The 12,723-nt window shown below is 35.4% G+C and overlaps 1 protein-coding gene across 20 annotated transcripts in view; it reads right to left on the bottom strand.

Moving 5' to 3' along the window:
- Positions 1–12,723, bottom strand: part of USP47 (ubiquitin specific peptidase 47) — a 55,013-nt gene that overhangs the window by 5,269 nt on the left and 37,021 nt on the right. For 14 of the 20 annotated variants that reach the window (XM_087950973.1, XM_087950972.1, XM_087950964.1 and 11 more), the window contains 11 exons: positions 12,305–12,360; positions 11,414–11,526; positions 10,671–10,775; positions 9,873–10,080; positions 9,564–9,679; positions 9,354–9,473; positions 8,320–9,100; positions 6,557–6,732; positions 5,241–5,321; positions 1,825–1,940; positions 1,230–1,348 (listed from right to left, as the gene is read on the bottom strand). In XM_087950973.1, coding sequence (XP_087807099.1) covers positions 1,230–1,348; positions 1,825–1,940; positions 5,241–5,321; positions 6,557–6,732; positions 8,320–9,100; positions 9,354–9,473; positions 9,564–9,679; positions 9,873–10,080; positions 10,671–10,775; positions 11,414–11,526; positions 12,305–12,360 — 1,991 coding nt within the window. The remainder of the gene's footprint in view (positions 1–1,229; positions 1,349–1,824; positions 1,941–5,240; positions 5,322–6,556; positions 6,733–8,319; positions 9,101–9,353; positions 9,474–9,563; positions 9,680–9,872; positions 10,081–10,670; positions 10,776–11,413; positions 11,527–12,304; positions 12,361–12,723) is intronic. The other 6 variants (XM_087950980.1, XM_087950982.1, XM_087950977.1 and 3 more) reach the window with 1 other exon arrangement.

Here is a 12,723-nt window from a genome sequence, read left to right as displayed (position 1 = left end):
TTTAAATCATATGTTTTAAACTATTCCACCACCAACTTTTTTGACTCAGTGGTTTTTTTTTTAAAGAAAAGATAAATAGTTAAACTTCAAATGGAAGGTTGAAAAGTAAACAATGATTTACTTTTAATTATTTAATAAAATTGCAAGCATGAGATCCATATCTGCTTCCATGACTGATATAACTAGAGAGGATGAGAATGAGGGAAAGATTCAGAACTAATTTGAATAAGAAAAAAATTCTGATGCCTGTTTTTTTGTGTGTGTGTATAAATTGGGCATTTGTACTGTTGCTGAGTTTTCAGGTTACCACATAAAAAAACTGTTGCTATCTATACTAAATGGGGAGAAATCTCATCCCCAAAGTTTGAGATATTAAAGAGTTAAAGGAAAGCCAATCTGATCTGTCACGATGTAGCAGAAAGAGGTTATCCACTAAATAAGGGATCAAGATCCAACCATGAGTGAGAAAGTATGCTTTTAAACGAAGAAAAGGATAGCTTCAACTTGATCTAGTTTGCTTTTTCTCTCATGGGAGGGATGAAGCACCTTTTCTTGGGCAAGTTCCAAGACAAATAAGTAGTATCCCAATTTCCAGCAATTTGGGACTGGAAATCAGAGGTGGTATTCATCAGGTTCTGACCAGTTCTGGAGAACCGGTAGTAGAAATTTTGAGTAGTTCAGAGAACCAGCAAATACCACCTCTGACTGGAGATTTTACAGTATCCTTCCCCTGCCATGCCCACCAAGTCACGATCACAGAACCAGTAGTAAAAAAAATTGAATTCCACCACTGTTGGAGATCCATTAAAAATATAACTATCTAGGAGAAAATGGACCTAAATGCAGATTAGAAAATCTGAATTGATATTTTATAGAAATGAATGTTTAAAGTCTAGAAGTTTTCTTCACATCTTGGATAATGCTATATTTTTTACTCGATTCATATCCCTAGTTTAACACATTCTACATGCAGCCAAATGTTTTCCTAAAGCCTCTCAACTTTACATTCTGAGCTACAATAAAATTTTAGAAACACACTCTGTTGCTTCACTAAATCTAACCCTAATATTTGTCAACAGGCTTTAGCTGGATTTATTTTTCACTACATGTATATGGAATTGCACTCTATTTTTTTTAAAGTTTACTTTTAAGGTAACACGGTTAACTTTTATATAATTTAAAAACATTGTGAAGCTTAATTAAAATAATTGACTTCAAAGTATTGATACCTTCAAGTATTTCTAGGAAAACCTCCCAGTTACTTGAAATATTAATATCTTCTTCATAGACATGATAATCCAGAAATACAGTTCCTGGGTTTTTCCAAGTCTTCTTTCTTAGGCGGTATCTATTGAAGAAGAAGAAAAAGTAGTTGAAAGTATTATTATAAGTTTATAAACTAATATATAACATATAGTCATAACCACATTTAATTTAGATATAGTGCTTTCCCGAAATAGGCACAGGACATGTTTTTATCAGAAGAACCTAAGAAGCCAGAGCTAAAAGCAGCAAATTAAAATTTTCAGTCAGGTTCCTTCATTTTATAAGGAAAAAAAAAACCCCAAAGAATTTTTTTCTTAGAAAATCTATAAAGTATTGGTTTTTTAAAGATTGGTGCAAAGATTACTCCGGTGTGCTACATCTTAGAAAGTGTCAATAAATGCTGGTTCATTTCAGTTATGAAACAAAACGTAGCAAAAGACCAAAACAAAATAAATGTATGACTATTTTTTTAAGCATGATAAGGTCAACAGTTCTTATTTCAGAACCTTTTTCAATTGTCAAAATAAGAAGTTTGAGAGTCACTTTAATGATGTTTACCTGTCAACAGTCAAATTCAGCCCACATTGCTCCCTGAGCTGAGGAAGTAACTCTTCTTTTGATTGCCGCACAGTCATTCCCTTAGCAAAAACTGAATCTATAAGAAACTTGCAGGGCTGTGAAAACACATTTTAAATGGGTAACTTGTTAGAAAGCTTTCGCACTGTAAGTATCCCTACTTTCTTTTTGCACAAAATATATCAATAAAGATTTTTTGCCTGCCAGCAGCAGTGAATTTTGTGGTGTCCACGTGTACTTGAAAAGGAAAGGAGGATATACACTGCTCAAAAAAATAAAGGGAACACTTAAACAACACAATGTAACTCCAAGTCAATCACACTTCTGTGAAATCAAACTGTTCACTTAGGTAGCAACACTGATTGACGATCAATTTCACATGCTGTGGTGCAAATGGAATAGACAACAGGTGGAAAGCATAGGCAGTTAGCAAGACATCCCCAATAAAGGAGTGGTTCTGCAGGTGGTGACCACAGACCACTTCTCAGTTCCTATGCTTTCTGACTGATGGTTTGGTCACTTTTGAATGCTGGTGGTGCTTTCACTCTAATGGTAGCATGAGACGGAATCTACAACCCACACAAGTGGCTCAGGTAGTGCAGCTCATCCAGGATGGCACATCAATGCGAGCTGTGGCAAGAAGGTTTGCTGCGTCTGTCAGTGTAGTGTCCAGAGCATGGAGGCACTACCAGGAGACAGGCCAGTACATCAGGAGACATGGAGGAGGCCATAGGAGGGCAACAACCCAGCATCAGGACCGTTACCTCCGCCTCTGTGCAAGGAGGGACAGGAGGAGCACTGCCAGAGCCCTGCAAAATGACCTCCAGCGGGCCACAAATGTGCATGTGGCTGCTCAAACAGTCAGAAACAGACTCCATGAGGGTGGTATGAGGGCCCGACGTCTACAGGTGGGGGTTGTACTTACAGCCCAACACCATACAGGGCGTTTGGCATTTGCCAGAGAACACCAAGATTGGCAAATTCGCCACTGTGCTCTTCACAGATGAAAGCAGGTTCACTGAGCACATGTGACAGACGTGGATATGTCGTGGAGAACATTCTGCTGCCTGTAACATCCTCCAGCATGACTGGTTTGGCAGTGGGTCAGTAATGGTGTGGGGTGGCATTTATTTAGGGGGGCTCACAGCCCTCCATGTGCTCGCCAGAGGTAGCCTGACTGCCATTAGGTACCGAGATGGGATTCTCAGACCCCTTGTGAGACTATATGCTGGTGCGGTTGGCCCTGGGTTCCTCCTAATGCAAGACAATGCTAGACCTCATGTGACTGGAGTGTGTTAGCAGTTCCTGCAAGATGAAGGCATTGATGCTATGGACTGGCCCGCCCGTTCCCCAGACCTGAATCCAACTGAGCACATCTGGGACATGTCTCGCTCCATCCACCAATGCCACGTTGCACCAGACTGTCCAGGAGTTGGGGGATGCTTTAGTCCAGGTGTGGGAGGAGATCCCTCAGGAGACCATCCGCCACCTCATCAGGAGCATGCCCAGGCGTTGTAGGGAGGTCATACAGGCACATGGAGGCCACACACACCACTGAGCCTCATTTTGACTTGTTTGAAGGACATTACATCAAAGTTGGATCAGCCTGTAGTGTTTTTTTCCATTTTAATTTTGAGTGTAACTCCAAATCCAGACCTCCATGGGTTGATAAACTTGATTTCCATTGATATTTTTTGTGTGATTTTGTTGTCAGCACATTCAACTATGTAATGAATAAAGTATTTAATAAGAATATTTCATTCATTCAGATCTAGGATGTCTTATTTTTGTGTTCCCTTTATTTTTTTGAGCAGTGTATATACAAAGAGTATTAGGACACAAAAAAGTAGTAAGTATGGATTACTTATTTGACTTATAAATCTGCTCATTCCAGATCGCCTAGGTAAAGACAGTACAAGTACAGCACACAATATAATAAAATATAATAAAAAACCATTCAAAACTGAAGCCATAATAGTGTGGATATTTTTCTAGTTATTGCGTTTTCAAAGGCCTTCTAGAAAAAAAACTCTTGTTTTTAATTATTTCATTATTCTCTGGAAGGTGCTGAGACTGGGGAAGGCATTCTTTTCTTGTGGTAAACTGTTTCAAAAGAGGGAAGCATCTACCAAGAATGCCTACCTCTGCATTCCCTGGTATCACACTTCAAGAGGCGCTCCCTATTTATCCAGACTGAGGAACAGGATATAGTTTATATTAGCACCCTTCAAAATACCCAGGTATGGAGCCATATAAGGCTTCCAAATAATCAGAAAAGTCTTAAATCGTCCTCAAAAACAGAATGTATCAGGCTGAAGTGTTCAGGTGTTTTTCAAGGACAACCCCATGTACATCAGATCTCAGAAATACAGACATGACATGAAATAGGCAAGAATATCTATTCAGAGTGTCCTGTTCTAGCTAAGGCCACAACTGGTGCACCAGCCAAAAGGTCCTTCTGGCCACAGACCCTGGTTTGATGGTTTAGAATTTAGTAATCAAAGAAGCTTCTAATTTTAATTATGGCTTGTCTAAGGAGGAGTAAAAGGGTTGCTACAAAGACAAAAATTATGCAAAATATTTTATGTGCCAATATTATGTATAATATGTTATTAATAGTGCATCTCAACCTTCCACTAAAGGCTCAGTACTCCTGTGCATCAGACATATATGTCCACGATCCTTTAACAATGAAAAGAAACTGGATATTATTATTTTGTGTAGCTAGAAAATATTAACAGGGAGACCTGGCACCTAAACCAGATACTGAAAAAATCTGATAGCCTGGATGCTTTATGATTCAAGTAACTGCAACTTCCTTTCTTTAAAATACATTTTATTCTGATAATTTAGCTAAAAATAATTATTTTACAAACATTTTATTCTAGCAACTACCTTTAGGTTTGAATTCATGCAAACATATGAATGCAACCTTTTTTTTTACTTAAAAATGCTTTCCAATTATTGCTTTAATGAACATTTCACTTCTATTCTCGCCCATAAAATTCTTTAAATATCCCCGCAAGGAAGTGGGGAGAACTTAAAAGTCTTTAACTAGAATATCAGAATGTCCTCCTCATGAAATCAGATGAAAATGTCAGAAGTTATCTTTTGGCAACTCATACAACAGTTTTCTGCTTTTCTATAGAGTCATGTCCTATCAAAACAATATGGATACATATTGGAAAAATTGTGAATTAGAGTGTAAGAGTATATTTCCCAGAGAATCTATTTTGTTAACTGCTTCTAAAACTTGCTAGTGATATAATGCCCATATTGGAGCTGTGTAGCTTTTGTTAAATCTTACTTCTCAGCTATTGGCTACATTGGATGTAGGAGATTCACTTTTTAACAGTTATGTTGTTCAAGATGTTTTAAGAGTTTCACATCTTACTTACCTCTGGATCATTCACCAAAAGTTGGTAAACCTTGACCCTGTATTCCCCTTTCTTTAGTGCTCTTCCAAACCTGATAGTTATCTTTAAATTAAAAAAGAAAAAAGAAAAAGCTTGCAAGATATTACCTGTCTCTTATCCTTTACACAGAATGCTGGCAGTTAAACAACCATTAAATGTTTTTGTTATTGAACTTCAAAATTCAATAATCAAATTTGAGAAAACTGGATGCCTTATGGATAACCATCTCAGAAATTGTGAGCATAAGCATTTTACACTTGTTCGTATAAAAATATTGGATTACTCTTGAATGAAGGCAAAAACTTTATGGGAAAAAGAATGAGATGCAGGCAGGCATTAACTAAATTCATGCAATACTGATTACTTTTAACCATCTTCCCACCATCCCTCTATAATTTCACAAATCTCTTAAAGTTCCTTCAGTGTCAAGAGACCCAGTGGAAGGTGAATAATAGGGTGTGCATGTAGATATGGGTGAGACTGTATTTTTGTTTGACTAAAAATGAAAAAAAATGAAAAAACCCACAACCATCTCCAGATTCAAATAGTTGAACAGCATGGCTATGGAATAAATTTCAAAAGAGGCAATTCAAAATGCAGGGATTATGAAAGTAGCATTTACTGGCCTCTCATTGATGTGGGATATGAGGTTTCTTTTATTATCCATTCAACTTTCCATGATCCAACTATAATAACAAAGAACAATTTAAACTCTGCAATAAGTATTTTGTAACTGCAGTGCACTGGGAAGATTTAATAAATATACAAGTAGGTCTCACTTACCACTGGGACCTTTGCTAAGACTAACAGCAGTTCTGGCAGTCCGTTAGGTGAATCCTGCATGGTTTCAGTGTCCCATCATCACAGCTGCTATTTGTAATCTCCTGCTGGCTTCCCTATTGAATTTGTTTGTCAGAAACTGGCAGTGAAGATCACAAATGGTGATCATGGGACTGTGGGACAATGCAACTGTTGTAATTGTGAGCCAGTTATCAACTGCCCAAACCACAATCACATGACCACGGGGAAGCTGTGGGGGCTGCAACTAAAAGGATTCATCATAAGTACTCTCGTTTAGTGCCATTGTGATTTTGAAAATCACTGAATGAGTGGATGTTAAATAAGAGCTGCCTTGTATACAAAATGTTAGATATTGAGTTGTACTTGGTAAGATTTTTTAAAAAGATAAATACCACCTCACTATATTAAAACAACAAAAGATTTTCCTGAGAAATAATTGAGCCAATCATTACATTCTAAATTCTTTCCACTAGTATACAATAGCACATTTTGCTAACCTTGTTATCATCTGAGAAGGATGAAAGAGTCTCATTCAACCGGACACTCTCGAATTCCTGACTGCTGGCATAAATTCGAAAGACCTTAAACTGAGAAGATGGAACTCCAACAAATGGCTCCAAGAGTTGTTTGAAGGCAGAGAGTGTAATTCTTTTATCAACATGAATCAACAACCCTAAATCAAGAAAAAATATTAACTTGAAAAACAAGCTCAGTTCTTATGCCTCATGTATACCAATACAATTTTATTAATAGAAACACATATTCCATTTTCTTCTTTAGTTTCAAGTTATAAGACTTCAAGTGATCAGAGCCAGGTATCACATCCATTCTGTATTCTATGTAAGGAAATTGTACAACAGGTGATTGGGGCATGTGTAAGATTTTATACATGTATGTATGTTTGTATGTATGTATGTATGTATGTATGATGTGTGTATATATGTATGTATGTATGTATGTATGTATATATACAGAAGCCTGATGATGGCAGATGAGATTCTGCCGAAACGTTGCTACAACTTTAAAAGCACAACTACAATGACGTGGGAAAATACCCGAACAAAGCTGAATAACATATACATACACACACACACACACACACACACACATATAGAGGTCTGTTTAATGAAAAAATAGTATGTTTAAAACTATGCATTACAATTAAACTGCATCTTGAAATTGCCTTCTTTTTAACCTTCAGTTTATACTCAATGCGGTTATAAATTTTCAGAAAGTGTCATTTTTTGCAACTGCACATGGTGTCACAGATGCATAATGGTCTTGTTAACAATTTATAGGCAAAAATCAATCTTCTCCCAAAACAAATATTTTGCCAAACTTTGAAGAATTAACTATTCTTGCCTTAAAGTTTATTGATTTAGATACTGCATTTCATTTAGTTCCCCAAAGTAGTATGTACAGAACTGTTTCCTCCATTTTTTTATAGCTTCCTCTGCTTATTAAAAAAAAAGATCGGACTTATTCTCTGATTGTGGATCAGATGGACGCAGCAGCTTCCTTCTGGCAGTATTCCCCCAAATTTTTCTAATCAACAGAGGAAGCCATAAATTAAAGCCTCAATATCACAGCATTCTCTACTGAAAAATGATGCAGTTTCTTTTTCTTGGATTTAACTTGATTCTACTCCAATTCCTTAAATGCATGTGCATGTCTAGTAGTATAGGTAGTCTTCAACTTATGGCCATTAGTTTAACAATGGTTAAATGATGTACCAAACATATGTTACGATGGTGCTGAAAAAAGTGACTTTAATCTGTAACTTATATCCTGTCCTTGAAGTTATGACCTGAAATTCATCATCCTCGCAGTCACATGATCAAAACTTGGGTGTTTGGCGACCAGCTCACATTTACAAAGGTTGCAGCACCCTGTGGTCATGTGATCATGATCTGTGACCTTCCCAGTCAGCTTCCAGCAAGTAAACTCAATGGGAGAAGCAGTATTTGTTTACTGGCTGCATGGTTCACTTAATAAACTGATTCACTTAACAACCACATTATTTAATTAATAACTGCATCACTTAGTACCTTAAATTCCAGTCCCAGTTGTGGTGATAAATCAAGGAGTATCTACATCTAAGCATCTAGAACCACCTTTCATTTTATGCAAACAAACAGCAAGCCTGCATGTATAAACCTATTTCGTGGGAATGTATACAACATATATAGATATAAATAAATAAACAAGCAATCTATGTTTCTAGAAAAACATCTTGCACATTACCGTATTTCATACGTACATTTCTGCCCCTCTCCTGAACCTTCTTCTGCAATGTAAGGCTCTGCTTTGAAGTACATAAATTGAGCTTCTGCTCTGCTTTTCCCACTTTCATCATATTCACTGTCGGTTCCAGAGTCCTCTTCAGCCGTATCCCATGTTTCCTTTTTCCCTTCATTGGCTTTGGATCGCCTACTGCTTGTTATGCTGTGTGAATCAAGTCCATTCGCCAAGGATATAGCGGCATTATCAACATTGCATAATGTGTCACTGCTGTGGCTGGAACTAAGAATATCACTGTCCACTGAACTTGTGCTCCTGTCATTGTTCAAATCGGAATCTGACCGTTCCTCCGACTGGAAATTATCTGTATCAGAAACCTGTATTTGGTTTTCAAGTTCCTGGTTTTCTGTTGATGCTGATGAATCTGCCTCATTGGAAGGAGATTCGATATTTTCAAAGTCACTGGCCTCTGTGCTCCTGCTGCTGTCACCATTATCTCCTTCCTGCTGCTGTTGCTGTAAGGACAAGGTTTTAAGTTTTTCAGTGCTCTCTTCTAGGATAGCTTCTACAGATTTTGTATTAGATAAAAATCCTTTCCCTGCTTCACAATTTGCATCTAAATTGCCTGAATCTCCACTCGCCTTTTGAAATATTGTCCTTCTGAACAGTAATCCAGGAGACTGTTCTGGTAATGAAACATACAGTCTGATTGTATTTGCATGGCGATCTAGGAGTTTCCATAACTGCGAATCTGTAAACGGCAGCTGTCTATCTTGAGAATCTGAACTTTCAATGAATACCTAAAATGAAAAAAAAAAGTAAATCTACGAGGAAAAATCTTTAGCACATAAACTACGGATAAATATGACTTATCTGTAAATCAAGAAATTGATTGAACAAATAAATTATATTAACTCTATTGTCTCTCTGACATATAGTAAACTTATTACTGGAAATTATTTTGTAAAAATAATTATGTTTTTGCAGAAAATCTGAATTAATACAATATTTATATTTATACTTTGAAAGAAAACTAAAGAAAAAATATCTTACTTTATTGCTCCTAAAAAAGCCTTCAGCTTTAAGTGTTTTGTTAGCCACATTGAGAAGACGCAAATCATTATAGCAACGTTCCAAAACAACACGCATTGTTTCAGCAGGTAAATGTACAGCCTACAGTAACAGGAAAAGCAAGATAAAATGAGCACTTTTAATACTCTAAAGAAAAACTCAGAAAAAAAGAATAAAGTGTAAGATATTTACCTTTGAAATTAGATACTTGAATTCTGTAACTGTTTGGTTCAAATATGCACGGACACTAATTGGAGGAGCCACTGTGTCCTGTTTTAGGTCAACAACATGAACCTTTACCATGACTTCTGCCAAAATAATAAATATAAATCACGAAGAAGATATCACACATGGCAAAAAAAGTTAAAAAGAACACTTGCCTCATAAATACTCAGTTTAAAGATAATATATGTACTATAACATACATGCTATAATGTATGATTATCAAAAATAATTTTGTTTTGCATTAATAAAATCACAATTTTATAAAGTATCATTTACCACCAGGTTTGTAACATTGGAAAGACTGATCAGGTTGTCTGGTTTCCAGAAGAAGATCAAACATGTAGGTCGATTTAACACCACCAAGCAAGATTCCCATTGCAGTGTCATCTTCTCCTTCATAAGATCGTTCCAAATAATCATGGAACTCATCATATTTAACAAGACGACAGCAATTCAAAGGAACTGCCTCTTCTAAATCCATTATCTATAACCCATACAAAAGTGAAAAATATTGTTATTGAAATGCTGTTGAAGTGTTCAGTCCAAATTAAAGCAAAACATTCTAATTTCAACTGCAGACATGTCATGTTTATTAACAAATAAAAAATAAAATCTAAGAACTACATGCATGGCCACTAATCCAAAAATAATACCCACATTATCTTTACTGTCCACTAATATGTGATCTGGCAAGATTCTTTGGCACAATTGCCACAAATGTAATAATTTTGTTATATTTGTATCCTCCCTTCCCTCTAGTTCAAATACTAATCCAACACCTTTATTACAATGGGTTTGTTATGGCTTTCAATTAATAAAGAATATCAACAGCAGCTACAGTAAGATTAAATACTTAAAAAACATTTATTTAATGATTTTTATAACTTGGTTTATAACTCAAATAACCAATATCTTTCTATTAATAACAAATAACCATTCTATTATTGTCCAATGCAAACAGAAAACCAACAATAAGCAGATAAATGACATCAAAGAACCCCATGTATACAGTGGAGTTTCATGTAGTCCTTGAGAGCTTGATCAATTTAGCAATTATTCTATAAAATATTGTACCTTATAAGCCAGCTCCACAGCTTCCTTCAGAGTCTTATCTTTATGAACTTCCAGTTTATTTTCCATCATTATTTGTTTTACAGGATGCATACAGAATAATTTTATCTGTAATTGCCATTAACAGAAAAAATATCAAACTTATTTTTCAATGTACATAGTAGTTCTAATTTAATAAAAGAATTACAATGTTTTGTGCATGAACACTTTTATTAGAAAAGACATATTCAACAATTAAAAGTAAAAAGATCTGGAAAACATAATCATCTTATATGCTTTTACATTTCAAAGACTCTTTCAAATACAACAAATTGTATCTCACAGTTAATACTGTATCAATGAATAAACAATACACATGATTCTGTTCAAAAGGTGACATGAAGAAATGAAACACATTTCAACACATAGCAAAATCCCAAGAATATGTATTGTTACTTTACCTAGTATTTTCAAAATTTCAAAACTACATCAAAAAGTATAAAAGAAAAAATATTTTTAAATTTTAATCCATATCAAGTGAAATATTATATGAAATATTTGCTTACTGTGGCTTACTGTGTTATGCCAAAGCAACATATAATCATAAACTGAACCATTGCTGAAAGTCAGAAACTTAATATTCTCCATCAAGCTTAAAATAAATCTTGTTTAATAAGCAGTTTTCTCCATCTATCAATATGTATAAAATCATCTGCTCATTTTGCTCTAAGCAAATGTTTTTTGAGGTAGAATGTGCCAAAACATACCTTGCAAGTATTACGTTCTATTTCACGCTGCCTCTTTTCTTGTTCTTCCAGTTCCTTTTCTTTTTCTACTAATTGTTTAATATGCTCTGGATATTCATTGACTTCTAAGAACTCTACCAATGCAATAATGCAATAAGAATGAGAGGTTTTTTTAAAAAAAAATACTTGGTTTTGAAGTATTTTGTTATTTTGTAACTTAATCTTACTTTAAATTACGCATAAGGGCCACGACCTACTGGGCCACGACCTGTTGGGAAATGATCTGTCAAAGCAGTGGGTGACCTTAATTTGTGAATGTGCAGCATTTAGGTTGCATGAATGAAACCATTCCCCTTCGCCACAGCAGCAGCCTCCACCAGTCCACAGAACCAAAATTTTGGGGACCCCTGCCTTATGGAATGTTGTCTAGGAGTATTTGTGAAATTGATCCACTGCTAAAATGGACCCACTTATTCCCTTTTACTTATACACATACACACACACTTTATGAATAGTCTACATAATATGCATTTTCATGTACATTAACTACTTACTTGTAAAAATATGCCCCTCACATATCAAACAATAAAATTTTTAGTTCAGTGCATCAGATTTAGTAAACAAAACACTGCTTTACTCTTTCTTCAAAAACAGCTAATCTGAACCAATACCTTTCCAACAGTCATTTTACCAGCATTCCAAATCCATGTTCAAAAAACTATTTCGTGCAGCATGCCATCAAATTCAGAGAAAAAAAAACCTATATATGTCTCCCATTAATTTGATTAACTTTTCTCCTCTCAAGAAAAGAAAAGCAATCTAGCTAGATTTTATAGAAATGAGGTGATTCAATCACATCAGAAATATCATTAAAACCATAATCAACCTGTAAATAATGGAATGCGTACTTACTTGCATTTCTAGTTGTATCCTTTAGTCTATATATAAGCATATATGCATTTGTCGAGCTATTGGAGTGATATAAAAAAAACAAAAAACAGTATTTATATCTTGCATGTTAAAATACATACAAATCCAGAAGTATTTCTATAAACCTCAAAGAATAAGTCTTAAAGGTACAAGAGTCCTCTGCTTCAAATGAGTTACATTGCATTTGTCAAGGCAGAAGATCTGGAGCCTCACTTTTCACAGTATGATAAAAGCACAGTTGCCATTTCAAAAGTGCCAAATAATCAAGGATAATGTTAGATAATGAAAACAGAAGCGCATTTATAGGTGCTACACCAGGCTACTTATAAATGCAGCTGGACTAGTTTTGGCTACAATATATCTGCTCCTTAAGGCTAACTTCCTGAGGCAGAACCGATCAC

The sequence above is a fragment of the Notechis scutatus genome, chromosome 1 (assembly GCF_049901735.1).
Source record: "Notechis scutatus isolate UNSWTSFEM ecotype Mainland chromosome 1, rNotScu1.2, whole genome shotgun sequence".
Classification (NCBI taxonomy): domain Eukaryota; kingdom Metazoa; phylum Chordata; class Lepidosauria; order Squamata; family Elapidae; genus Notechis; species Notechis scutatus.
The sequence above is the reverse complement of the archived record's forward strand: the minus strand, read 5'-3'. Positions and strand labels throughout refer to the sequence as shown.